This window comes from Calliphora vicina, chromosome 1 (assembly GCF_958450345.1).
Source record: "Calliphora vicina chromosome 1, idCalVici1.1, whole genome shotgun sequence".
In the NCBI taxonomy this organism is placed as follows: Eukaryota; Metazoa; Arthropoda; class Insecta; order Diptera; family Calliphoridae; genus Calliphora; species Calliphora vicina.
The window spans coordinates 32,448,183-32,472,451 of record NC_088780.1 but is presented as its reverse complement, the minus strand read 5'-3'; the positions used below and the strand labels follow the sequence as shown (position 1 = coordinate 32,472,451).

The 24,269-nt window shown below is 29.5% G+C and overlaps 2 protein-coding genes across 3 annotated transcripts in view; both read left to right on the top strand.

The window, feature by feature from the left end:
- Positions 1-13,553, top strand: LOC135949032 (synaptic vesicle glycoprotein 2B-like). 2 transcript variants are annotated; one of them, XM_065498490.1, is made up of 11 exons: positions 1-128; positions 208-465; positions 778-940; positions 1,006-1,187; positions 1,257-1,438; positions 4,810-5,027; positions 5,088-5,247; positions 5,322-5,433; positions 5,499-5,658; positions 13,248-13,375; positions 13,436-13,553. In XM_065498490.1, exons 1-11 carry the CDS (start codon positions 119-121, stop codon positions 13,489-13,491), a joined length of 1,629 nt encoding a protein of 542 aa, XP_065354562.1. In that variant the 5' UTR covers positions 1-118; the 3' UTR covers positions 13,492-13,553. The 2 variants fall into 2 exon arrangements, with proteins under 2 accessions (XP_065354562.1, XP_065354561.1); XM_065498489.1 differs by having other exon boundaries at positions 5,319-5,433.
- Positions 13,554-18,991: 5,438 nt separating this feature from the next.
- LOC135957107 (synaptic vesicle glycoprotein 2B-like) overlaps positions 18,992-24,269 on the top strand; it is a 35,780-nt gene continuing 30,502 nt past the window's right edge. Inside the window, exon 1 of the mRNA XM_065507784.1 lies at positions 18,992-19,458. Within this exon, the coding sequence (XP_065363856.1) occupies positions 19,392-19,458 (67 nt within the window). The 5' untranslated portion in view covers positions 18,992-19,391. The remainder of the gene's footprint in view (positions 19,459-24,269) is intronic.

Here is a 24,269-nt window from a genome sequence, read left to right as displayed (position 1 = left end):
CACTTTTACAAATAAATCATAATTTCTATAGAAAACCAAATTTTTCCTAATTTCTTAATTGAAATTTTTCTCCCCCAAATACATACATTCAAAATTCTTTGAAGTTTAATTATCTTAAATGTCCAAAGGTCAGTGAAAAAACAAACAAATAAAAGGTAGTTGCTTTTTATGAAAAAATAACTTTTATTTTCAACAAACCTTTCGTAGCTCTCAAGTCTGACACAACCACCAGCAATGAGCCGTCAAGTAGCGCCAATTCAAGTGGCAGTGTCAGTGATTTTGAAACTGCCATAGCGGCTTGTGGTTTTGGCTGTTTCAATATTTGTCTTTTAATTGTCACAATGTCACCTTTGATTTCGGCCATATTCTCCACATCATCGTTGTCCTTTATACTGCCAACGGCTGAATGTGATTTGCAATTAAGTCTGATGCACAAAGGTGTTTTAAATGCAATGTGTTTCGCGGGTAAGTTAAAAAAGGGTGTTTTGAGAGGAAATTGTATTTCAAAACAGAGGATTTTTTAAAAAATATAAGGAATTGAAAATTAAACCTTGCATAAATTGTATGTAGATAAATATATTCCATAATTGTTCAACAAATATTCCAAACTTCCTCAATTATTTTCCCATATACAGTCAATAACCCTTCAAATATTTGATTCAAATAAGATTTAGGATTTTTTAATTTAGTTTGAAATTATCGTCTATTTAAACACCCTTTACCTAATAAAATTATCAAACATTCGACTAACCAAAAAACATATTTATCTTTGTAAAGGCATGATTGTTTCAGCCATACCCTGGGGCTACATAGCCGACACCATGGGTCGCAAAATGGTATTAGTGTATGCTCTACTCTTTGATGGCATAATTGTCGTTTGCACTGGCATCAGTCAAACTGTGAATCAATTATTGATTTTTAAATTTTTCGATGGCTTTTTGTAAGTTCAACAAATAACATTTAATGCCACCAATCAGCAAATAAATTAGTTTTTCATAAACATAGCGTTTGTGGGCCCTTTGCTGTGGTCATGTCGTATGTTTCCGAATTTCATGGTCTACAACATAGAGGACGCATCATGATGGGCATTGGTATGATTAAGGCAGCTGCTACTATTATATTGCCCATTATAGCTTGTGGTATACTGCCTAATCATTTCTCTATACAACTGGGAAGTTTTATAAAGTGTAAGTATGAGGAATTTATTTGCATTGGAATTTATTACTTTTATGAATGTTTAATTATCTTTTGTTTAGTGCATACTTGGCATGTTTTCATACTTATAACCGCTATAGTACCATTACTTGGTGGTTTCCTAAATTCATTTTTCCCCGAAAGTCCCAAATTTCTCATGTCTCAGGGCCGTAATGATGAGGCATTGGAGTGTTTACGCATGATTTTTGCTATAAATCATAGGAGACCAAAGACTGAGTATCCGGTAAGTAAATTGTTTTTGTAGTCTTAACCATAACCATTTATTTATCATGTTGAAAAAATAATTATGTACTAAAATTTGGTCTTTAAATAATCCAATTTTAACAATAATCGTAGGTCTTTATACAATTAAATTTTAAGTTGAATCCCAGGTTTTTATACAGTACAATTTCAACTTTAATATTAGGTCTTTGAAGAGTCCAAATTTAAGTTCAATCGTAGGTATTTATACAGTCATATTTTAACTTCAATCTTAGGACTTTATACAGTCCAATTTTAAGTTCAATCGCAGGTGTTTTTAGAAAGTCCAATTTTAACATCAATTATAAATCTTTATACAGTCCAATAGTAACTTTAATCGTAGCTCTTAATGAAGTCCAATTTTAACTTCAATCATAGGACTTTATAAAGTCAAATTTTAACTTCAATCAGTCCAAAATTAACTTCAATCGCAGGTATTTATCCACTCCAATTTAACTTCAATCGTAGATTTTATACAGTTCAATGTTAACTTCAATTGTAGGTCTTTATACAGTCTAATTTTAACTTCAGTCATAGGTCTTTGTACAATAAAATTTTAACTTCTATCGTAGGGTTTTATACAGTTCAATTCTAACTTCAATCGTAGGGGTTTATACAGTTCAATTTTAACTTCAATCGTAGCTCCTTATACAGACCAATTTTAGCTTCAGCCGCAGGTCTTTATAAAGTCAAATTTTAACTTCAATCGTAGGTACTTATACAGTCCAATTTAACTTCAAACGTAGATCTATATACAGCCCAATTTTAACTTCAATCGTACGACTTTATACAGTCCAATTTAAACATCAATCATAGGTCTTTATTCACTCCAATTTTATCTTCAATCGTAGGTCTTTATACAGTCGAATTTTAACTTCAATCTTAGCTCTTTATACAGTCTAATTTTAACTTCAGTCATAGGTGTTTGTACAATTAAATTTTAACTTCTATCGTAGGGTTATATACAGTTTAATTTTAACTTCACTCGCAGATCTTTATATAGTCCAATTTTAACTTCAATCGCAGGTCTTTATAAAGTCAAATTTTAACTTCAATCGTAGATACTTATACAGTCCAATTTAACTTCAAACGTAGATCTATATACAGCCCAATTTTAACTTCAATCGTATGACTTTATACAGTCCAATTTAAACTTCAATCATTCACTCCAATTTTAACTTCAATCGTAGATTTGATAAGTTCAATTTTGACTTCAATAGTAGGTCTTTATACAGTTAAATTTTAACTTCAATCGTAGGTCTTTATACAGTTAAATTTAATTTCAATCTTAGGTCTTTATACAGTTCAATTTTAACTTTAATCTTAGGTCTTTATTCAATCCAATTTTAAGTTCAATCGTAGGTATTTATACATTCAAATTTTAACTTCAATCTTAGGGGTTTATACAGTCGAATTTTAACTTCAGTCATAGATTTTTGTACAGTCAAATTTTAGCTTCAATCGTAGGTTTATATAGTCCAGTTTTAACTTCAATTGTAGCTCTTTATACAGTCCAATTTTAACTTCAATCTTACGTCATTATACTATCCAATTTTGAGTTCAATCGTAGATATTTATACAGTCGAATTTTAACTTGAGTCATAGGTCTTTGTACAGTCAAATTTTAGCTTCAATCGCAGGTTTATATAGTCCAATTTTATCTTCAGACTTAGGTCTTTATACAGTCAAATTTCAACATCAGTCGTAGTACTTTATACAGTCCAATTTAAACTTCAATCTAAGGTCTTTAAATATTAAAATTTCGACATTATTCTTATTTATGTTTAATTTGGACTTCAGTCGTAGGGGTTCATTTTGTATAATTTGAACTTCAATCGTAGGTTTATATTGTCCAAATTCGACTGCAATCTTAGGTCTTTATACAGACACATTTGAACATCAATCGTACAGGTTTATATTGTCCAATTTGGACTTCATTCGTAGTTTTTTATATAGTCAAATTTAGATATCACTTAGAAGTCTTAATCAATGGTTTGAAAGAATTAATTCTTAATTCCATTTTCGTAATCAAAATAAATTGTATCTTTTAACCATTGAGTTAATTTGTACTTCAAATCTATTGGATTTATTCCTTTATGAATTCATTATTTGTAGAATTAATTCCTTATTGAAACATTAACATTTTTTTGAATTCAAATCCATTACAAATTGCTTTAAAAATGTATTGAATGAATCAATTTCTCTTCAATTCAAATCTATTACAAAAAGTAAATTTTTATAGCTTTCACCTTCGTGAGAAGGGTATATATAAGTTCGTCATTCCGTTTGTAATTTCCACTATATAATTTTATAGCGGAGTCGATAAAGCCATGTCCGTCTGTCTGTTGAAATCAATTTTCTGAAGACCCCAGATATCTTCGGGATCCAAATCTTCAATAATTTTATCAAACATGCTTTCAAGAAGTTTCCTGTTTAAAATCAGCAAAATCGGTCCACAAATGGCTGAGATATGAGGAAAAAACCAGGACAACCTCGATTTTTGACCTATGTATGGATTACTAAGTCATTAATATAGACAATATGGATATCTAATGATACTTATTTCAAAGACCTTTGTAGCGACGTATATAAGACCATAGTAAGTTGGACCTGCAATGGGTCAAAATCGGAAAAAATATTTTTTAACCCGATTTTTTTTTTCACAAAAAAAATTTAAAAAAAAAAATTTGTTTAAAATTTAAAAAAAAATTAAAGTTTAAAAAATTTTAAAATAACAAATCGAAAAAAAATTTTCCCAAAAAATTAAAAAATCAACATTGGAAAAAAAATTTTGTTTACCTATAAATATTGAAAATTTGTATTTTGAAGTATAATTTGGTGAAGGGTATATAAGATTTGTCACAACCGAATATAGCTCTCTTACTTGCTTAAATTCATTTTGTTAATGATTAAAAGCTTAACAAAACTGAATGAAGAAAAACTATTTTAATTCAATTCGTATTAGATTTGAATTAACAAAAATTTAATCATTCATGGGTTAAATAAATTGTGTTATGAATTATTTCAACGATGAATGAATTTTGTTTAAATAAAAGCCTTTGAATGAATAGCTAAAGAATTAATTGTTGGGAATGTCTTGACGAAATGAATGTTTGGAATTTTTTTAATTCCGAATTAAAATTTTAGTGAATTAAGCTCAAATTGAATTAATTAGAAGCTCTGTTTTTTATATTCCAATTTAGACTTCAAATTTGGGTCTTTATATAGTCCAGTTTTAAATATAATTGTTCGTCTTTTAGTCCAATTTTAAAGTAGGTCTTTGACCACAAATAGAAAGGATACATATTAAAATAGACTAAAACTTTATATTAATATGTTTGCCTATGATTTCAGATAACAAACTTGCTCGATGAAGATCCCGAAAAAACTGAACTTCACACCAGACGCAATAGTAAGGAATACAAAAAAACCCATAAAACAATGGCTCATAAACGCCAGCAGGCCAAAGAACAGTTTTTTGAAGGTCTGCGGCAATTGCGGCCCATGTGTTCCAGTCCCTATCTAAAGCAATCGTTACAAGTATATTCCATGTTATTTTGCATACTTTTAGGGTAAAGATTTCATTCCCTAATTTAAATTCATATTCATTTATAAGTTTCATTCCCCCTTAGACTTAATTCCATACGTTTATGGCTGCCACAAATCTTTGTTACCATGGTGGAATTTAAAGAGAAAAATATGGCCTCCAGCAGCATGTGCACAGTATTGCAATATAATTACAATAAAACAATAATATTAGCATCTGGTCAACAAGTGGTTAATTGTGATTTGGTAAGAAAATTGATTAATTTTATTAAATTTTAATAAAAATTTCTTTAATATTCTTATTTTTGCATGTCTAGCAGCACATTAATGCCAGCTCGTATAGTGACAATATTGTGGTGGCGGTTATATCCTTCTTTTGCTTTTTATTAGTCACTATAGTGGTTAATAAACTGGGCAATAATAATGTTTTAAGTAAGTTTTATTTCTTGTTAAATAGTAGATTTTCTGTATTAACTATTTTTTATATTTTCTTACAGAAATAGCTTTATGCTTGGCCTTTCTTTCAGGTGTAACAATGTACTTTTCCAATTCCCATTTAATGACTTTAATTTTGGCCTCTGCGTTTGTTAGCTCTGCTAGTGTCTCGGCCACCACAGTTATTAGTGTTTCGGTGAATTTATTTCCCACAAATATGAGGTATTGTATTTATTTTTCCTTTTATTACCTAAACATTTTATTGCCATAGGCTGTGTTTGATTAATTGTGGCAATTTCTAGCTAGTCGAATGATTCGTTTGTATACATAGATTTTTCTGGTTATAACTGCAAATAATCAAATGTTAATGATGGATTTATACTGAGATACACGGATTTTTTAACAAACAAATACACAGACAAACCCCCTCCCCCCCTAATAAAACTTTGAAGCAACAACTAGAAAATTTGGTCTATACTTGACAAATATTTTGTTGTCTGATCAAAAGCACTAACAATTTTGTCATAACGAAGCAATAATACTAATAAATGGGGACTATACCTGATAATTTTTTATCTTGACAACCATTTTGACGTTTATCATAATAAAAATTTATCAGATATAGACAGGGGTTATCTTATGATTTCATTGACAATAAATTTGATATCTCTGAAAAACAAATTTGTTTTCTCTGTGTACTAAAAATATTACGAGATTTTTAGTAAGATCTTAGCAGTAGAATGTAATAAAATAATACCGAATTCTTCAACAATAATGATATTAAATATTACTAGTAAATTTAAAATAGTTGCTATAAAAACTTACTAAAAAAATCTGGTAAATAATTCAGTCCAACAAAATGCGACTTTTTGATTGTAACAGAATATCGAGCCTATAATTCTGAAAGGGCACGTTGAGTAGATCATTTTTGTAGAATAAACTTATAGTCCAGCTACTCTGATTTTTTTGTTTTTACAGTGGGTAAATTTTTTTATTTTTTGATCGAATGAAAAAAATGAAAAAAATGGTGGAAGATCTTAACCCTCTAACTGCTCTCTTTAGGGGTCAATACCCTTTTTCGAGAAAATCAAAAAAGTCCTTTCAAAAAAGACATTACAGGATTAAAATGGAATAATTACGTACCATTTTTATGTTCCTATCTGATTTTAAATATTGCACTTTTTCATAACAAAATTTTGTTATAAATGAAATGAAATTTTTTTTGTAAGACCAAAAATTAACTTATCTAAACAAAACAAATAATAGCTCACTTATTCTTATTAGCTATGTTCAATAACTGAAAGTTGTTACTAGTTAGTAACAATTGTTACTGGAAAAGCGTTCATTAACTTAAAAAAATATGCAAGTAGAGAAAAATTCAAGAGCGTATAAATTTTAGATAGTGCTCTCTCGTTGCAAACTATTACAAGTTCTATTTTGAACTCGTAATAGTTAGCAGCTTATATTTCATATGTTTTGTATTATTGTTTATTTATTTTCAATTTTATTTTTGTGGTGAAAAAATATAAAAAAAAGAATTTTCAATAAAATTGAAGAAAATGTGAGTATTTATACATTTTAAAAGGAATAAAATATGAAAATTGTGTGTATAAAACAATTGTTACTGCACAGAAAGAAAAAAGCACTTCTAAATTTAAGTTTATTTTACTCAAATTTAGCCAGAATTGTACTTAAAAATTTAAGTACGATTCATACTCATTTGTACTTAGAATAAATATAAACGGGATTGATTACAAAAATCAAGCGGAAATGTTCTTAAAACAAGAACGAAATTCTTGAATTAAGAAAATCTTGTTTTAAGTACAAGTGAGAAGTTAAATAAAGTAGTTAATTCTTAAACTTCAAATTAAGAGTAAGATAACTTGAAATAAGAAAAAAATTCTTATATTGATCCATAATAGAAAAAGAGCGGTATAAAATTTACTCTCTGAGCTGCTCTCAAAGTAATTTTCTACTCGCGCTGACGGTTAGTTACATGCAGTGTAGCCAGATGTGGGGATTTGTTTGGGGATTTCAAGATTTTTTTGGGGACAGAATTTCGTGGGGAGGGATTTGGGGATTTTAACAAAATTTGGGGATTTACATCCATTTTTGGGGATTTTACATTTTTAGACATTAGCGGTATTCACAATGTAGAGTACTTGGCCTAGTAATAAAGCAGAAAAGTTATTTATTGACAAACATTTCAATTTCTAATCTATTTGTTTTATATTTTGTTTAAATAATCATATTTTATTTCTTTCATTTCTTCAGAATTTGATGAAAAACACAAAAATTTTAGATTTTTCGTTTCCAGGACACTACTTTGATAATAAAAAAATTAAAAAAGGATTTCATCAAAAGTTCACAGATATTAAATTGTTTTAAATTCTTGCTAAACACAGAAAGCTGAATCATTCTCTAGGAGCCAATTTTTGACTTCGTATTTAAATGTTAATTACACTGTGCGAAAGTGAAAAAAATTTCAAAAACATCCTCAAATTCCGAATTTATCCTAAAAAAAGTTTTCAATGATGTTCGTCAACTTATCGTCGACCTGTAACTTAAGCTGGCCACACACGGTTGATTTGTGATTATGATTTGTTCGTGTTCGACAACTTGTTACTTGTTAATGGGGATGTGCGCGATAAAAATCACAAGTAATTGAACATTTTCAATCACAAATCAGGCGAACAAATCATTCCGTGTGGGCCAGTTTTTGTCCGACTTTATATTTTTCAACGGGTTTGGAAAGAAAACTACGTTTTGAAATACATTTGTAAGATATAAGTATTGTTTTTGTTAAGAATATCTAAAACAAGTAAGAGTACTATATTCGGCCGTGCCGAATCTTAAATACCCTCCACCTAAATATGATGGTATAACAACTGAAATAATATAACAATTGTTAGAAAGACTAGTTTACTCAGAAGATATTTTATTTAAAATGTACAAACAATTTTATCTAATTCAGCAATTTATAATTACAATTCCGATTAGAACGTATGGAAATTAACAATTTATATACTTAATAATAAGTTAATACGTTTGGATCAAAATTTTTCCTTTTGAACCTCAAATGAAGAAACAGAGTACAAAAAAGGGTATACAAATATATTTAGACAAATTTTAAAATATTTGGTTGTGGGAATTATGTGGGAGCTATGACCTATTATGAGTCGATTGTCATAAAATATTTTAATGTATTTATATGGGAGCTGTTGCCAAATATGGACCGATATTCACAATATTCATTTTGATATCGATTTGTTTTAAATATTTATTATGGTTAATATCTTTTTCGGAAATGGGCCTTATAGGATAGCCATGACCAATTATCGGCCAATCTGCATAAAATTTGGTACAGTGATTTCTATGTATATGCTTATTATTTGTGTCGAATTTTAGCATAATAAAGCTATTTATAAGAGATTTATGAGTACTTAACTGATTTTCAGAAGTGGACCTTATATGGGAGCTATGGTCAAATATGGACCGATATTCGCAAAATCCTGAAGTATGATTTCTAAATATAAATTAGATGTTTGTATAAAATTTTGTTTTGATATTGATATTTTTCAGATATTTATGTAGGTTAATATGTTTTTCGGAAGTGGTCCTTATATGGGAGCTATAACCAATTATTGGCCGATCTTCATAGAATTTGGTACAGCGATGTCCCACATTTAGGTTCATAACTCTGGTTTCACTGAACCGATTTTGCTGATTTTCAATACCAAACTGCTTAGGAGAACAATAAACATTTTTCTTGCAAGTTTAACCATTTTGTTTGTCTATTTTGGACGTGAGCGTGTTTTACACAGACAGACAGACAGACAGACAGACAGACAGACGGATCAATAATATATATACTTTATTGGGTCTCAGATGAATATTTCTCAATGTTACACACGGAATGACAAACTTATATATACAAAAAAACAAAATTTGATTTTAATAGCATTTCAATACTTATTTTGATATGAAAGCTTATACCAATGCATTGATATACATTTTTATTGCAATGTATAAAGAAAATTTAGTTCTTAACATTTCTTCTGTATATGTATATGAAAACTATTTGTGTTGAATTTTATTTGAGTTTGAAATATTTTTAAGAAATCTATACACATTAAAATAATTTTCGGAAGTGGGCATTATATGGCAAATTTGGTGAGGCAGGTTCGGCATATATAAAACTTATTTTTGCTGAATTTGTTTTTTATATCTATATAACTAAGATATTTATGACAGCTTAACTATTTTCAGATAGGGCAATCGTATGGGGGCTATGAGAAATGATGTACCCATTCTAATCAAATTCAATAGGCTTCGTCCTTGGGGCAATACAAGAGCTTGTACCAAATTATCTTTGAAATTGTGACCTGTAGTTTGATTACAAGGTTTACATGGACGGACGGACATCGCAAAATCGACTCAGAAAGTGATCCAGAACATATTGGTATACTTTAAGGTGGGTATTGGGACTATATTTTTGCACGTTGCAAACATCAGCTTTAACTCAATATACCCTTCTTTGGAACTTTTTTCGAAAAAGTTTAATAACTTTTGCAAATATGAACCGATTTCGACAAGTAATGTTTATTTCTATATATTTTTTAAATTTTCAAATTTTTTTTCCGATTTTGGCTCATTTTAGGTCCAACTTACTATAGTCTTATATACATCGTTGCAATGGACTTTGAAATATCTATCATTAGATATCCATATTGTCTATATTAATGACTTAGTAATCCAGATATAGATAAAAAATGGTCCAAAAATCGAAGTTGTTCCGATTTTTTCGTTATATTTCAGCCATTTGTGGGTCGATTTTGTTGATTTTTAATATCAACTCGATATCAAGTATGTATTTAAGTTATTTAGGGACTACGGAAAGTTGATTTCAACATACAGGCGGACATATATATACTTTGTCGGGTCGCAAATAAAAAATGTAGACACTACAAACGGAATGACAAACTTATATACATATATAACCTTGCCACTCATGGTGAAGGGTATACAAATTAGTTCGTAATAAATGTGGATTAAATTGTTCCTAATATTTGCAATCCTATTAAAAATCAATGAAATTTTCAACGTTCTTTTAAATTTGTCATTCTAAATAACAAAGTTTAAAAAAACTTGTCAAAAAGTCAAAGGGAATCCCGCAATCACTAAAAATTGGAGCGAAAATCCCAAAAATTTTATTTATTACAATTTTGCCCATAGGGTCAATATTTCCTTCGGGGCTGGGAAAATACTTGGGCGATAAATAAGGAAAACATCTAGGTTTCTTGAGCTGCTTTTCGTTTTCGGATCCCTGCTTTGGTATTTTAGAACATATGGGCCAAAGTTGAAATTTTTATAAAAAATTGGTCAAATTTCTAAGGGCGACATATTCGAAAAATAGGACATATTTTTTATACCAAAATGATAACTTACAGAAAAACATAAAATTGTTATATGTTGTTAAAGAGAGTTTTTTTATACCCTACACCACCATAGTGGGAAGGGTATAATGCGTTTGTGCAAATGTTTGTAACGCCCAAAAATATTAGTCTAACACCCACCTTAAATTATACCGTTCGACACTTTCTGAGTCGATTAATTTTGAAGATATTTCGATCAAATTTGGTACATATAATTTTTTTGGCCCAAGGACCAAGCCAATTGAAACTGGCTAAAATCGGTCCATTATTTCACATAGCCCTTATACAAATGTCCTCCCTAAGTTGGACTTTATAGGTCATAAATGTTTAATTTACATATGTATCTCCACAAATTTCGCTCCAAATAAGGTTTATATATTCAAAATTCATGTCACCAAATTCTGTTACGATGTGTCCATAATTAGTCATAGCTCCCATATAGACCCGCTTCCGAAAATCACTTTAAAGTGCATAAATCTCTTAAAAATTTTGTTATACACAAAATTTACCATCAATAACTTTCATGTAGACATAAATCACATGACCTAATTTAATGGTGATCGGTCCATAATTGGTCATAGCTCCCATATAATGCCCACTTCCGAAAATCACTCACGAATATAAATTATTGATATTTTAAAAGAAAAATGTTTTTGCTCATTTACTTGGTGTGGGGTATTATATGGTCGGGCTTGACCGACCATACTTTCTTACTTGTTTTAATAAAAAAAATTTTTAAGTCACCTTTTCGCCCAAAAAAACATAAAAAATCTACTATTTTTGAATTTTTAAATTGAAAATCGTTTAGTTTTGGATCCATAATTGATATTGCTCTAAAATCTTTAATATATTATTCGTAATTTAGTTTTCTAACTACCAAAATAAATTCCAGTCCATTTGGTCCGAAAGTACGCCAAATATTTAAAAAAAAACGGACCAAGTTATGTCAAAATTTTAAAATTTCAATTTTGAAATGACTATAACATGGAAATTATAAGAGATAAATAGCATGCCGAGCCCTTTCCAAAAATATAAAATTCTTTGAAATCGGATGAGAAACAATGGCACGTGCTTAAAAATTTTACATGTCGAAGGTACCCAACTTTGATCCCCCATAGCGACATCCCTGGAGAATTTGTAGGACCTACTTTAATAAATTAAACTCGAATACTTCTTGGCTATGCCCACGTCAAATTTTATCTCGATCGAATCAGCCGTTTAGAAATGCCAGATTTATTTCCAAAAAATTTTGATTCTGCCCCATTGTGCATTGCTGCTCTAAGCAATTTTTTAGGCCTGTGTCAATCCATAAAAATATTTTATCGTGATTGCCTCGCAAGATTATATAAGAAGCAATAGTTGGTAAAATTACAACAAAGAAAATACAGCATAACAAGCTTTTTTAATCAACATTCCATGTTATCCTTATGTCCTAAATAGAAAAAAATACACATCCAGCTATTATTATACACAAAACTGTTTGCATTAAACACTAAATGCTCTAGCATTTCACAAATAAAATTAAATCTCTACTTTAGTTACTCTTTCCAGTTGTTTTGTTAATTTTTTGGAACAAATTTTTTTTCGATTATTTTGAATCTTTTTTTAAAATTTTTTTTTTTAAAATTTTAAAATTTTTTTTTTCGGTTTTTCAATTTTTTTTTTGTGAAAAAAAATTCTGGCTAAAATTTTTTCGATTTTGACCCATTGTAGGTCCAACTTACCTACTTACTTACGTCGTTGCAAATGTCTTTGAAATATCTATCATTAGATATCCATATTGTCTATATTAATGTCTTAGTAATCCAGATATAGGTCAAAAATAGGTAAAAAATCAAGGTTGTCTTGGTTTTTTCCTCATATCTCATCCATTTGTGGACCGATTTCGCTGATTTTAAATGGCAAACTTCTCGAAAGCATGTCGGACAGAATTATTGAAGATTTGGATCCCGAAGATATCTGGGATCATCAGAAAATTGATTTCAACAGACAGACAGACGGACATGGTTTAATCGACTCCGCTATCTATAAGGATCCAGAATATATATAATTTATAGGGTCGGAAATGAAAAATGCAGAAATTACAAACGGAATGACAAACTTATATATACCCTACTCACGAAGGTGAAGGGTATAACAAGCTACTACAACTAGTAGGAGTGGAAAACAGATTTAAAGATGCCATTAAATGGCTTAATTTCCACACACTTAAAAAACCAAGTCAAACAAAAACCTGGCACCATTTTACACAGAGCAACAACTAAACATTCTAATTAAATGAAAATGTCAGTAATTTTTAACAACATTTCCACATAAATAACACAATGATGTGAGAGATTAAGTACTTAAAACTTTTGTCTATTAATTCATTTACAGAACAATGGTGATAATAATGGTGATGACATTTGGTCGCTGTGGCTCTCTATTGGGCAATATATTATTTCCCTATTTTATATCTATGGGTTGTATACCACCATTTCTACTAATTGGAGGAGTTATGACAGGTAATTGTTTAATTTTTAGTAAATAAAATTTAATAAAATTTAAATTTATTGTTTTTTCAGTCTCATTTGTGTTATCTCTGTTCCTACCGAATACCCACAAAATCGCTTTGAAATGATAATATGGTAATTTTTATATGTTTATTAAGAATAAATAAAAAGTTTTTTATGCATTTATTTTATTTTAATTCTTCTAACTAAAAATTAATAAAAAATATTAGTTTATTTAATAAAAAAAACAAAAAATTTTAAATATTATTTTAATTAATCCACGAATTCTATAAATTTTGATTGTGAATGAATTTCCTAATTTCATCACTTAAACGAATATGAATGAATAAAAATGTTTTGTAGATTTAAACAAAAAAAAATAATAATTCTTATTTGTTTTTGGCAGCTTATCTTGTCTTAGCGTGAAACTGACGTCAAAAGTTGACTAGTCATTAAGTAAATATTTAATTTTTAGTATATGATAAAAATTTCCTTAACATTGTCAAACAAATTAACACTAATTTAGTTATAATTTTAGGGAAACTGTAGTAGTAATATGATGAATGTAAAAAAAAATAATGAGGTCTTTAATTCTAACCAGAAAAACTTGCCAAAAAACCAAAAATGATTCAAAAGAAATTTTAAAAAATTTATTAAAAATTTTTAGTATGAAAAAGTGCAATATTTTTCATAGACTTAATTTTAAAGTGGCATATATTTGAATCTAATTGAAATAATGACTTGAAATTTTTTTTGTAAGACCAAAAATTAACTTATCTAAACATAAAAATATAGCTTGGAATAAATGTCGATCAAATTGTTCCTAATATTTGCAATCCTATTAATATTTTGATATAAATTATAGTTTTAGAAACTCAATGAATATGTAATATGTAATAAAATCTTCATTTATCAACGAAACTCAATGATTCTAAATAACAAGGTGTAAAAAAACTTGTCAAAAGGTCAAAGGTAATCCAGCAATTCCTAAAAATTGGAGCGAAAATCCCAAAAATGGTATTTTTTACAATTTTGCCTATAGGGTCCACATTTCCTTCGGGTCTGGAATAGTTTGGCGATAAATAGGAAACACATCATGGTTTCCAAGGCTGCTTTTTTTTTGATCACAGCTTTGGGATTTTAGACTTTTTTTAAGTTGAATTATTGATAAAAAAAATAGGTAAAATGCCGAAGGGCGTAGGGGCGACATATTCGAAGAATATTACAGGTTTTTATACCCTACACCACCATAGTGGGGAAGGTATTATGCGTTTGTGCAGATGTTTGTAACGCCCAAAAATATTAGTCTAACATCCACCTTAAAGTATACCGATCGACTTAGAATCACTTTCTGAGTCGATTAAGCGATGTCCGTCCGTCTGGTCGGCTGGCCGGCTGTCCATGTAAACCTTGTGCGCAGAGTACAGGTCGCAATTTTGAAGATATTTCGATGAAATTTGGTACATATTATTTTTTCGGCTCAAGGACAAAGCCTATTGAAACTGGCTGAAATCGGTCCACTATTTCACCTAGCCCCCATACAAATGTCCTCCCGAAATTGGACTTTATCGGTCATAAATGTTTAATTTATATATGTATCTCTACAAATTCCGCTCCAAATAAGTTTTATATACACAAAATTCATGTCACCAAATTTTGTTACGATCGGTCCATAATTAGTCATAGCTCCCATATAGACCCGCTTCCGAAAATCACTTTAACGTGCATAAATCGCTTAAAAATGTTGGTACACACACAAAATTCAACATACTTAACTTTAATATAGACATAAATCACACTACCTAATTTCATGGTGATCGGTCCATAATTGGCCCCCATATAGGGCTAACTTCCTAAAATCACTCAAAAATATAAATTATTATAATTTTAAAAGAAAAATGTTTTTGCTCTTTTACTTAGTGTAGGGTATTATATGGTCGGGCTTGACCGACCATACTTCCTTACTTGGGTTTTTTTTAAATTGTTTTTTTTAATTTTTTTAAATTTTTTTTAACTTTTTAAAAAAATGATTGAAAACAATTTTATGACAAAATAAAATTTTTGGTAAAAGAAAAATTCGGGTTAAAAAATATTTTTCCCGAGTTTGACCTATTGTAGGTCAGTAACGAAAAACCTGTCATTTGGATCCGGAACGAAAACAACTTCAAGTAGGTTGTTTTCGGTGCTGTAGGAACGAAATTATTTTAATTATTTTTTTATTTCAAATTTAAAGAAAATCAAAATGAATAAAAAAAAAAAAATTCTTTATTGGAAGAAGAAAAAATAATAGATTTTGTCCTTGAATTGTAATCGATGGATTGATTGCAGGATTTTCATTATCTTAAAAAAATCTAATAATTTGTGGTGTTTACTCATTTTTTAAGACTCTCTGTAGGTATGTAGAAAGATTTTGTTGTGTTGCAGAACAATAGGTACTTTTTCGCATTTTTTGAGAAATTGAGTTTTTGGTGTTATTATTGGGTTGAAATCTTTTAGAAGTAATCAAGATAGCATTTTTTAAAATTTTTAGTTAAGCACCAAAAAAATTGGTGCTTAAACCTATGCTTGACCTATTGACCGATCGGGATAAAATTTGACATTAGCTTAGCCAAAGAGTATTCGAGTTCAAGTTATTAAAATGGGTCCTAAAAATCCGATTTCAAATATGCTTGCGTGTGCTATTTATCTCGTATAATTTCCGAGTTATAGGCATTTCCGCTTTTTGAACGAATGGACTCGAATTTTTTTGTTGGTTAGACAACTAAACTATGAATAACATACAAAAGATTTTAGAGCAATATCAATTATGGATCCAAAAATAAACGACTTTCAATATAAATATTCAAAAAATAGCGTTTTGCTGTTTTTTGGGCGAAAAGGTGACTTAACTCTTTTTTTATTAAAAATAAACTTTCTTTAAGAACATACATATGTATAGCAATTTTATATTTTTCTGTAAAACATTTACGAAAAACATTTTGATATAAAAATCATGTCCTATTTTTCGAATATGTCGCCCCTACGCCCTTCGGAATGTGACCTATTTTTTATCAAAATTTCACCTTTGGGCCACATGTTCTAAAATCCCAAAGCTGGGATCAAAAAAGGGGAAGCAGTTTTAGAAACCTTGATAGGTTGCCTATTTATCCCCAAAGTATTTTCCCAGCCCAGAAGGAAATGTGGACCCCATGGGCAAAATTGTAAGAATTAGAATTTTTTGGATTAATTTTAAGAAATCCCGGGATTCCAGTTGACCTTTTGACAAGTTTTGTTTCACATTTTATTATTTAGAATGACAATTTTAAAAAAAGTTGAAAATTTCATTGAGATTTGTTAATAAATAAAGATTTTATTACATACTAGCTGACCCGACAGACGTTGTCCTGTCCAAGTTAAAAAAATGCTTAAGTTCGATTTGTGAATTTGTGAGAAGCGATTTGAAAAGGGTAAAAATAGTTAAAAAGAAAAAAAACGTATTATTGAATGATAATATTTATTCATATAGGACATAGAATAAAATATACATAGAAGCGCTACTGAGAGACAAAGAACCTAAGTTTGTTGTCAAAAACCTAAGTCCTCCAACAACAGAATACATGTAAATCAATGTACATATTTTGAGTTTTTATATATGTAAGTAATCGAATTTTGGTCAGAAATATGAGTGATCACAGATCGTGCTCGTTTTCATTATTCAACGCTTATTGGAAAAGTTATTAGCGAATTTAGATATTTTGAGTTTCTATATAAAAAATAGATTTTTGGTCAGAAATATGAGCGATCACAGATCGAGCTACTTTTCTTGATTAAGCTTATTGGCCAAGTTATTATCGATTTAAGCTATTTTGAGTGTTTATATAAGTTATCGAATTTTATTCTGATATATGATTGATCACAGACCGATGTATTTTGCAGATGTATGTAATAAGTGGGTGTATTAGTGGACGTGGAAATTTTTATTTGCGGACTATGTATTGCGAACATTAAAAAAAATTGTTAAATCGGACCAGGCTTCCTGCGTTTTTAGATATATCGAAAAAAATTTTCATGGTAAATTTTTCCTTCAATAAAAACTTAAATTGGATAACTACGAACATCTGAACAAAAAATTAGCCAAATCGGTGTAGCCGTTTTCCGATTTTAGATAAATCGAAAAAAGTGGACGTGGTCAATTTTTCATTCCGTAAAAACCTAAGTTGGACTATGACCAACATTTAAAAAAAATTGTCTAAAACGGTCCGGCCGTTTCTCAACTGATGCAATTACCAACGAACTACAATTGATTTTTATTTATGTATATATGTAGATTATATATTTATTGTGTTTTTAAAACATAAATTAGTATAAAAATTTCATATTAAAAAATGTATATAAATTTTCTTAATATTTTGTTCAATACAAGTCTTGGTTCTGACTCAGTCACATTAAGAAAATGTATAAAAAAATTTTAGTACGAAAAAGTGCAATATTTTTGATGGGCGAAGTTTTTTGAATCTAAAAAATATAAAAATCTTTGAAATCGGTTGGGAAACAAAAAAATGGCACGTGTTTACAAATTTTACATGTCGAAGTTACCCTACTTTTAGCGCCTATAGCGCCGCCCCTGTATAATTTGTAGGATCCATTTTAATAAGTTAAACTGGATCGGATGAGCCGTTTAGAAATGCCAGAATTTAAAAAAACAAATCTATTTTTCTCCTAGTAAATCCATTTTCAAACTTTGAACAGTGGTCCGCATGTAGAAAACATTGTTCTAATCTTACCAGCTTATTTTATTATGATTACAATTTTTATTTCTTATTTGATCATTTTTGTGAGTTTCGTTGACATTCGTGATGTTTACAGATTAAAATAAACGATCATGACTATGAGTGCCGAACATTACTTTACAGCCGATACAACTCGGGTTTACAGTATCAGTTTTGACTCAAATTTCGAAATATGGTTAAATATACAAAATATGAGTAATTTTCATTATTGGCAAAAAACACCTACTGGTATTAATAGTGTTAATTTGTTATATTTGCGAATTCTAACACTAAAAGTCAAACAGAATATAAATTTTATAACACTTTGAATACTAGTTCGGGTGAGATTTATACAATTTAACAAAAACGATGAAGCAGAAAACACATTTTGAATTTTGTTAGACCACGTTGAATTCACTCTGTGTGTGATAAACTTTAACTGATTAAATTAGATAACAAGCTGACAAATGATGATGAAGATAAAAAGACTAAACTTTTAGGGCGCTACAAATGATGATCGTGAAGATGAGTTTAGTTAAGCGATATTGGGGAAAAAAATTACGTTAAACGAACATCACAAAAAGATAGATAAGCAGCGCACGCCAAATGTGTTAAAGATTTTTTGGTTGTCTTCAACATTTCAAATTTAAAATGAAATTTTGTTGTCCTCTACAAAGGCTTTAATCGTTTCTATTTAAACAAATTTATCTTAAACGTATTATTTTTGTTTTTGTTTAAACTAAACAAAATACAGTAACAATTCCATTTGTTCTTTTTATATTGCCCCAGCCACCATATAAATTGAAATGATTCTAACAAAAAAAAATAAAATTGTTAAGATTTAAATGAAATTTCCATGTTAAATATCAATGTAATTTCTAAAAAATTGTCAGTTTATTTGAGACTTTCGGTGGAATACGTTTAAATTTCGAAATAGTGCAACGGTACATCATCTTCGTCATACAATAATAGTGATTTTCAATTAAAATCTTTTTAAAAGCAAACAAATGCAATTTTATTAAAAAGCATCATCACAGTTTTTTTTTTTTGTTTTTTGCCTTCAAATACACATTTATTAACAAATAAATAAGAAAATAAATTAAAAGGAAAATTTTTCCATTGTGCATTTATGTATCTCGAATAATAAAGTGAAAAAATAAAAAAAAAATATTAATTGATCAAGTGCAACATTTCAATTAATACTCAAAAAAGAAAAAAATAAGAGAAATTTATAAAATCGAAAATAAAATTTAATATAAAAACAGTTTATATTTTAATTTATGATCATGGCAGTTTCTGAATGTAACACAGATGTTACGACTGATAATAATTGTGATAAGAATAAAGGTAAAGAAATTTAGTTTTGTGCAAAAAATAATATTACGCTCAACAAAAGTAAATACAATAATAATAATATTCCAATGCAAGTGCACAAATGTATAAAACTATAAATTAATTTAAATGAAAAATATTAAGATTGTGTAAAATTGTAATTATTTCATTGTGAAATTAAGAAAAGAAAACAATTACATAATAAATTTTGTTTAAACTGCAACACGGAAGGAAAATTAAAAAAATAATTGCTCTTCTCGGTACTAAGATCGGAATAACATTAAGAGGACATTAGGAGTTCCGAAATACTTTTGACCAAAGCAGCATCTCCATTTTACACGATTTGTAGCAGTTGTTATCTCGTCTTCTTTGGTCGACCACTCTAGCGCCATTCTCGTTATACTGTCAAAATTCTTTCTGGCCATTCATCTCCATTTCCTACGTTTTATTTGTGTTGTGTATAAGTTCCTCGTTGATAGGCCAGACATTTTGTGGAAATAAATCTGAAATTTTTAAACGGCTGCGTAGCCAAGGAGAAGTTTAAGTTATTAAAATGGGGCCTACAAACACTTCAGGGGTGGCGATATGGTGGCTCAAAGTAAGGTACCTCTGACATGTAAAATTTTTAAACACGTGCTATTGTTTTGTTTCCCAACCAATTTTAAAGATTTATTTTTGGAAAGCACTCGGCTAGATCTTGAAATAACATGCTTAAGTGTGCTATTTATCTCTTATAATTTCCAAGTTATAAGCATTTCAAAATTTAAATTTTAAAATTTTGCCATAACTTGGTCCGATTTTTTAAAAATATAGGTCGTAGTTTTGGACCGAATGGATTCGTATTTTTTTATTAGTTAGGCAAATAAATTAGCAATTAAATATAAAAGATTTCAGAGCAATATCAATTATGGATCCAAAAATAAACGATTTTCACTTTAAAAATGCCAAAAATAGTAGATGTTTGCTGTTTTTTGGGCGAAAACTATTTAACTCTTTTTTTGTTAAAAAAAAAAAAACATTCTTTAAGAACATACATATAACAATTTTATGTTTTTCTGTATGCTTCCTTTACGGAGAATATTTTGGTATAAAAAACATGTCCTATTTTTCGAATCACGTCCTTCGGAATTTTACCTAATCTACCGATGGTGTGCCCTGGAGAGGATTTGGAGTCCAGTAGAACTGGTCAAACATCCAATTATTTGGCTAGAAAAATGGCACTAACAAAAATACAAGAAATTTGTTTTATTTGTGTTGTTAAAAATATTGTGATCAATATCACTTTCCTTTTTTATAACCTCCACCACTATAAGTGGTGAATGAGGGTATATATAAGTTTGTCATTCCGTGTGTAACATTGAGAAATATTCATCTGAGACCCAACATAGTATATATATTATTGGTCCTTATGAAATTCTAAGTCGATTGAGCCATGTCCGTCTGTCTGTATGTCTGTGTAAAACACGCTCACGTCCAAAATAGGCAAACAAAATTAGTAGACTTGCAAAAAAAATGTTTATTGTTCTCCTAAGCAGTTTGGTATTGAATATCAGCAAAATCGGTTCAGTGGAACCAGAGTTATAAACCAAAATGTGAGACAACCTAAAAAAAAAAACTTGATAATTTTAACATAGTTTTGGTTCTTTGTGCAAATATATTGCAGATAATATCATAAAATTTTACACACGTTATTTTTATGTTAAAAGGACTAACTCTGGCAAAAATTATAAGAATCGGTCCATGATTTCTCCTAGGCCCCATACAAATTTTTTTCCCGAAATATAGCTATGGTATGTAAATGTCTACAAAATTGCAATATCCACACAAAATTCAGGAAAAATAAGTTTCGGCTTAAAAATATCACAACACCAAATTGTTTTTGGATAGGCCCATATTTGACCATAGCCCCCATATAAAGTTCACTTTCGAAAATCACTTAAATAAGCATAAATGTCTTATAAATATCGCTATTAAGTTGAAATTCGTCATAAATAGTCCCCATATATACCAAAATCGCTGTACCTAATTCTATGAAGATCGGCCGATAGTTGGTTATAGCTCCCCTATAAGGCCCATTTCGGAAAAATAAATATCTAAAAAATATTAATATCAAAACAAAATTTTACACAGATCCGTAATTTATATTTAGAAATCATACTACAAGATTTTGTGAATATCAGTCCATATTTGACCATAGCTCCCATATAAGGTCCATTTCCGAAAATCAATTAAGTACTCATAAATCTCTTATAAATACCTTTATCATGCTAAAATTGGACACAAATAATACTCATATACACAGATTGACCAATAACTGCGAAAACGGGTAGACCGATTTCAACCAAAATTCCAGGGTAAGTTGGGGATGGTTTATGTGAAGTTTGCACGAAATCGGCATAGTGGTTCCGGAGATATGGCTGGACCGATTTTTATCAAATTTTCAGTGAATCTTCACGCAGAGAAAAAATATAATTGGGCATAGTTACTGTAACCATTTATATAGTGTTACAAGTTTTTTAACTATATTATAGTCACAGTAACCATTTACATGATTGTGGTAACCATAATATGGTTAACTTACGATTCACATGATTGTCTCAACCATATATATGGTTACAGTAAACATATATATGTTTGTGGCAACCATATTTATGATGAATAATTTTATCATAATATGTTGTTCTCAGATTATGATAAGCCTTAAGCCGAGAGCACCATAATATGATAAGTCCTTCATCATATAAATGGTTGTCACAAACATATATATGTTTACTGTAACCATATATATGGTTGAGACAATCATGTGAATCGTAAGTTAACCATATTATGGTTACCACAATCATGTAAATGGTTACTGTGACTATAATATAGTTAAACAACTTGTAACAATATTGAAATGGTTACAGAAACCATGCCCAATGGTTACAGAAACCATGCCCAATTATATTTTTTCTCTGCGTGTTCAGATTTGTCAAAAAATTATTTTTATTTTTTCATTCGAGAAATAAATGCTTTTTTTCACTCCCAACGGTCAAACAATGCTAATTTTAATTTCGTTGCTTAACATCATTCTAAAAATTTGGTGTACTATGAAGCGAATGATTTGGTGTAACATATCCGGTACATACCAAATTTTCATATCGTTCGATAAAACAAGTAGGCCGCTGTTATCATTGCACTATAAAAGTGCTTTTATATTATCAACCGATGATAAACAAAATTTCCGAAAGTACAACTAATATAGTAAACAACGTCGACAAATTAGATTTCGTTCCCGCCGAACTTCTGCCAAATGCAAATGAATATTTAATCCGTTTGGTACCAAAAAATGATGATGTCAACAAGCTCAATAGCGAATTAATTGAAACTGACTGGCGACACATGAAATTCAAATCGATTGACACAGTAATGAACGAAGAACAAGCCTCAATTATTCTACTGAAACATTGAAGGTGGATCACAGATAATGTTTCTCAGCAACATAAACGCTCCAAAATTATGCAACGGAACACGATTGACCATCAAAAAATGTTCACCAAATTTAATTGAGGCAACAATCATCGGTGGCAGATTAAAATGCGAAGACGTAATGATTTCAAGCATACCAAAGATTTCCAACGACAAAGCATAAGGCCAATCGTTGACTATTGCTGGCTTACATTTGGAAAATTCATGTTTTGTATGTGGTTTGTTCCCGAGTAAATAAAAAAAAAATGTATATCCCCTGTCCTTAACATGAATTCATAAATATAATGTCCCATTTGCCTTAAATACATCCGTTTCTTTTTTTAAGGGCATATCATGCCACTGTACTTATAGATATCTGCTACAACTTTGTCAAATGACCCCTCAGTGTTTCGGGTGCGATGTCAGGTCGACACTGTATATTCAAATCGAGATGTAATATAAAACAGAATTATTGTACGGGCCAGCAACGCGGACCGGGTTCAGCTAGTAGTTATATAGAAATTCGAAACAAATTTGTTCCATATATATAAAATTCGATGTACCAAATGTTACGATGATAGGCCCATAATTGATCATAGCCTCCATATAACAACCACTTCCGAAAAACACATTAACCTGCAAAAATATCGAAAAAAAAATCTGTACTGGACCAAAATTTTACACCGATCAGTAACTTGTATCCAAGAATCATACTACAAATTGTTTTATAAATCTATTGTACAGATGAAATTCAATTAAAATACATATAAATTACGTTAAAATATTTTATGACAACCGAATCATAATAGGTCATAGCTCCCATATAAATCCCACAACCCATTATTTTGAAATTTGTCTAAATATATTTGTATACCCTTTTTATACTCTGTTTCTTCACTTAAGGTCAGCAAGGAAAATTTTTGAGCCAAACGTGTAATGTTAACCAATTATTAAGTATATAAATTGTTAAATTTCATACGTTCTAATAGGAATTTCAATTATAAATTGCTGAATTAGATACATTTTTTTGAAATAAAATATCTTCTGCGTAAACTAGCATTTCTAACAATTGTTATATTATTTAAATTTATATCGAATATAGTACTCTTACTTGTTCATACTAAAAAATGTTTATAAATTTTCTTAATATTTTATTCAACAACAAGTCAATGCATTGCAATGATTCAGACTCAGTCACATTAAAATGTGAAAAAGTGAAGTATTTTTGAAGGACTAAGATTTCCAAAATTATAAAAATCTTTGAAATCGAATTTTACATGTCGAAGGTATCTTACTTTGAGCTCCCATAGCGCCGCCCGTGGAGCATTTATAGGACCTATTTTAATAACTTAAACTCAAATACTCCTTGGCTACGTCTA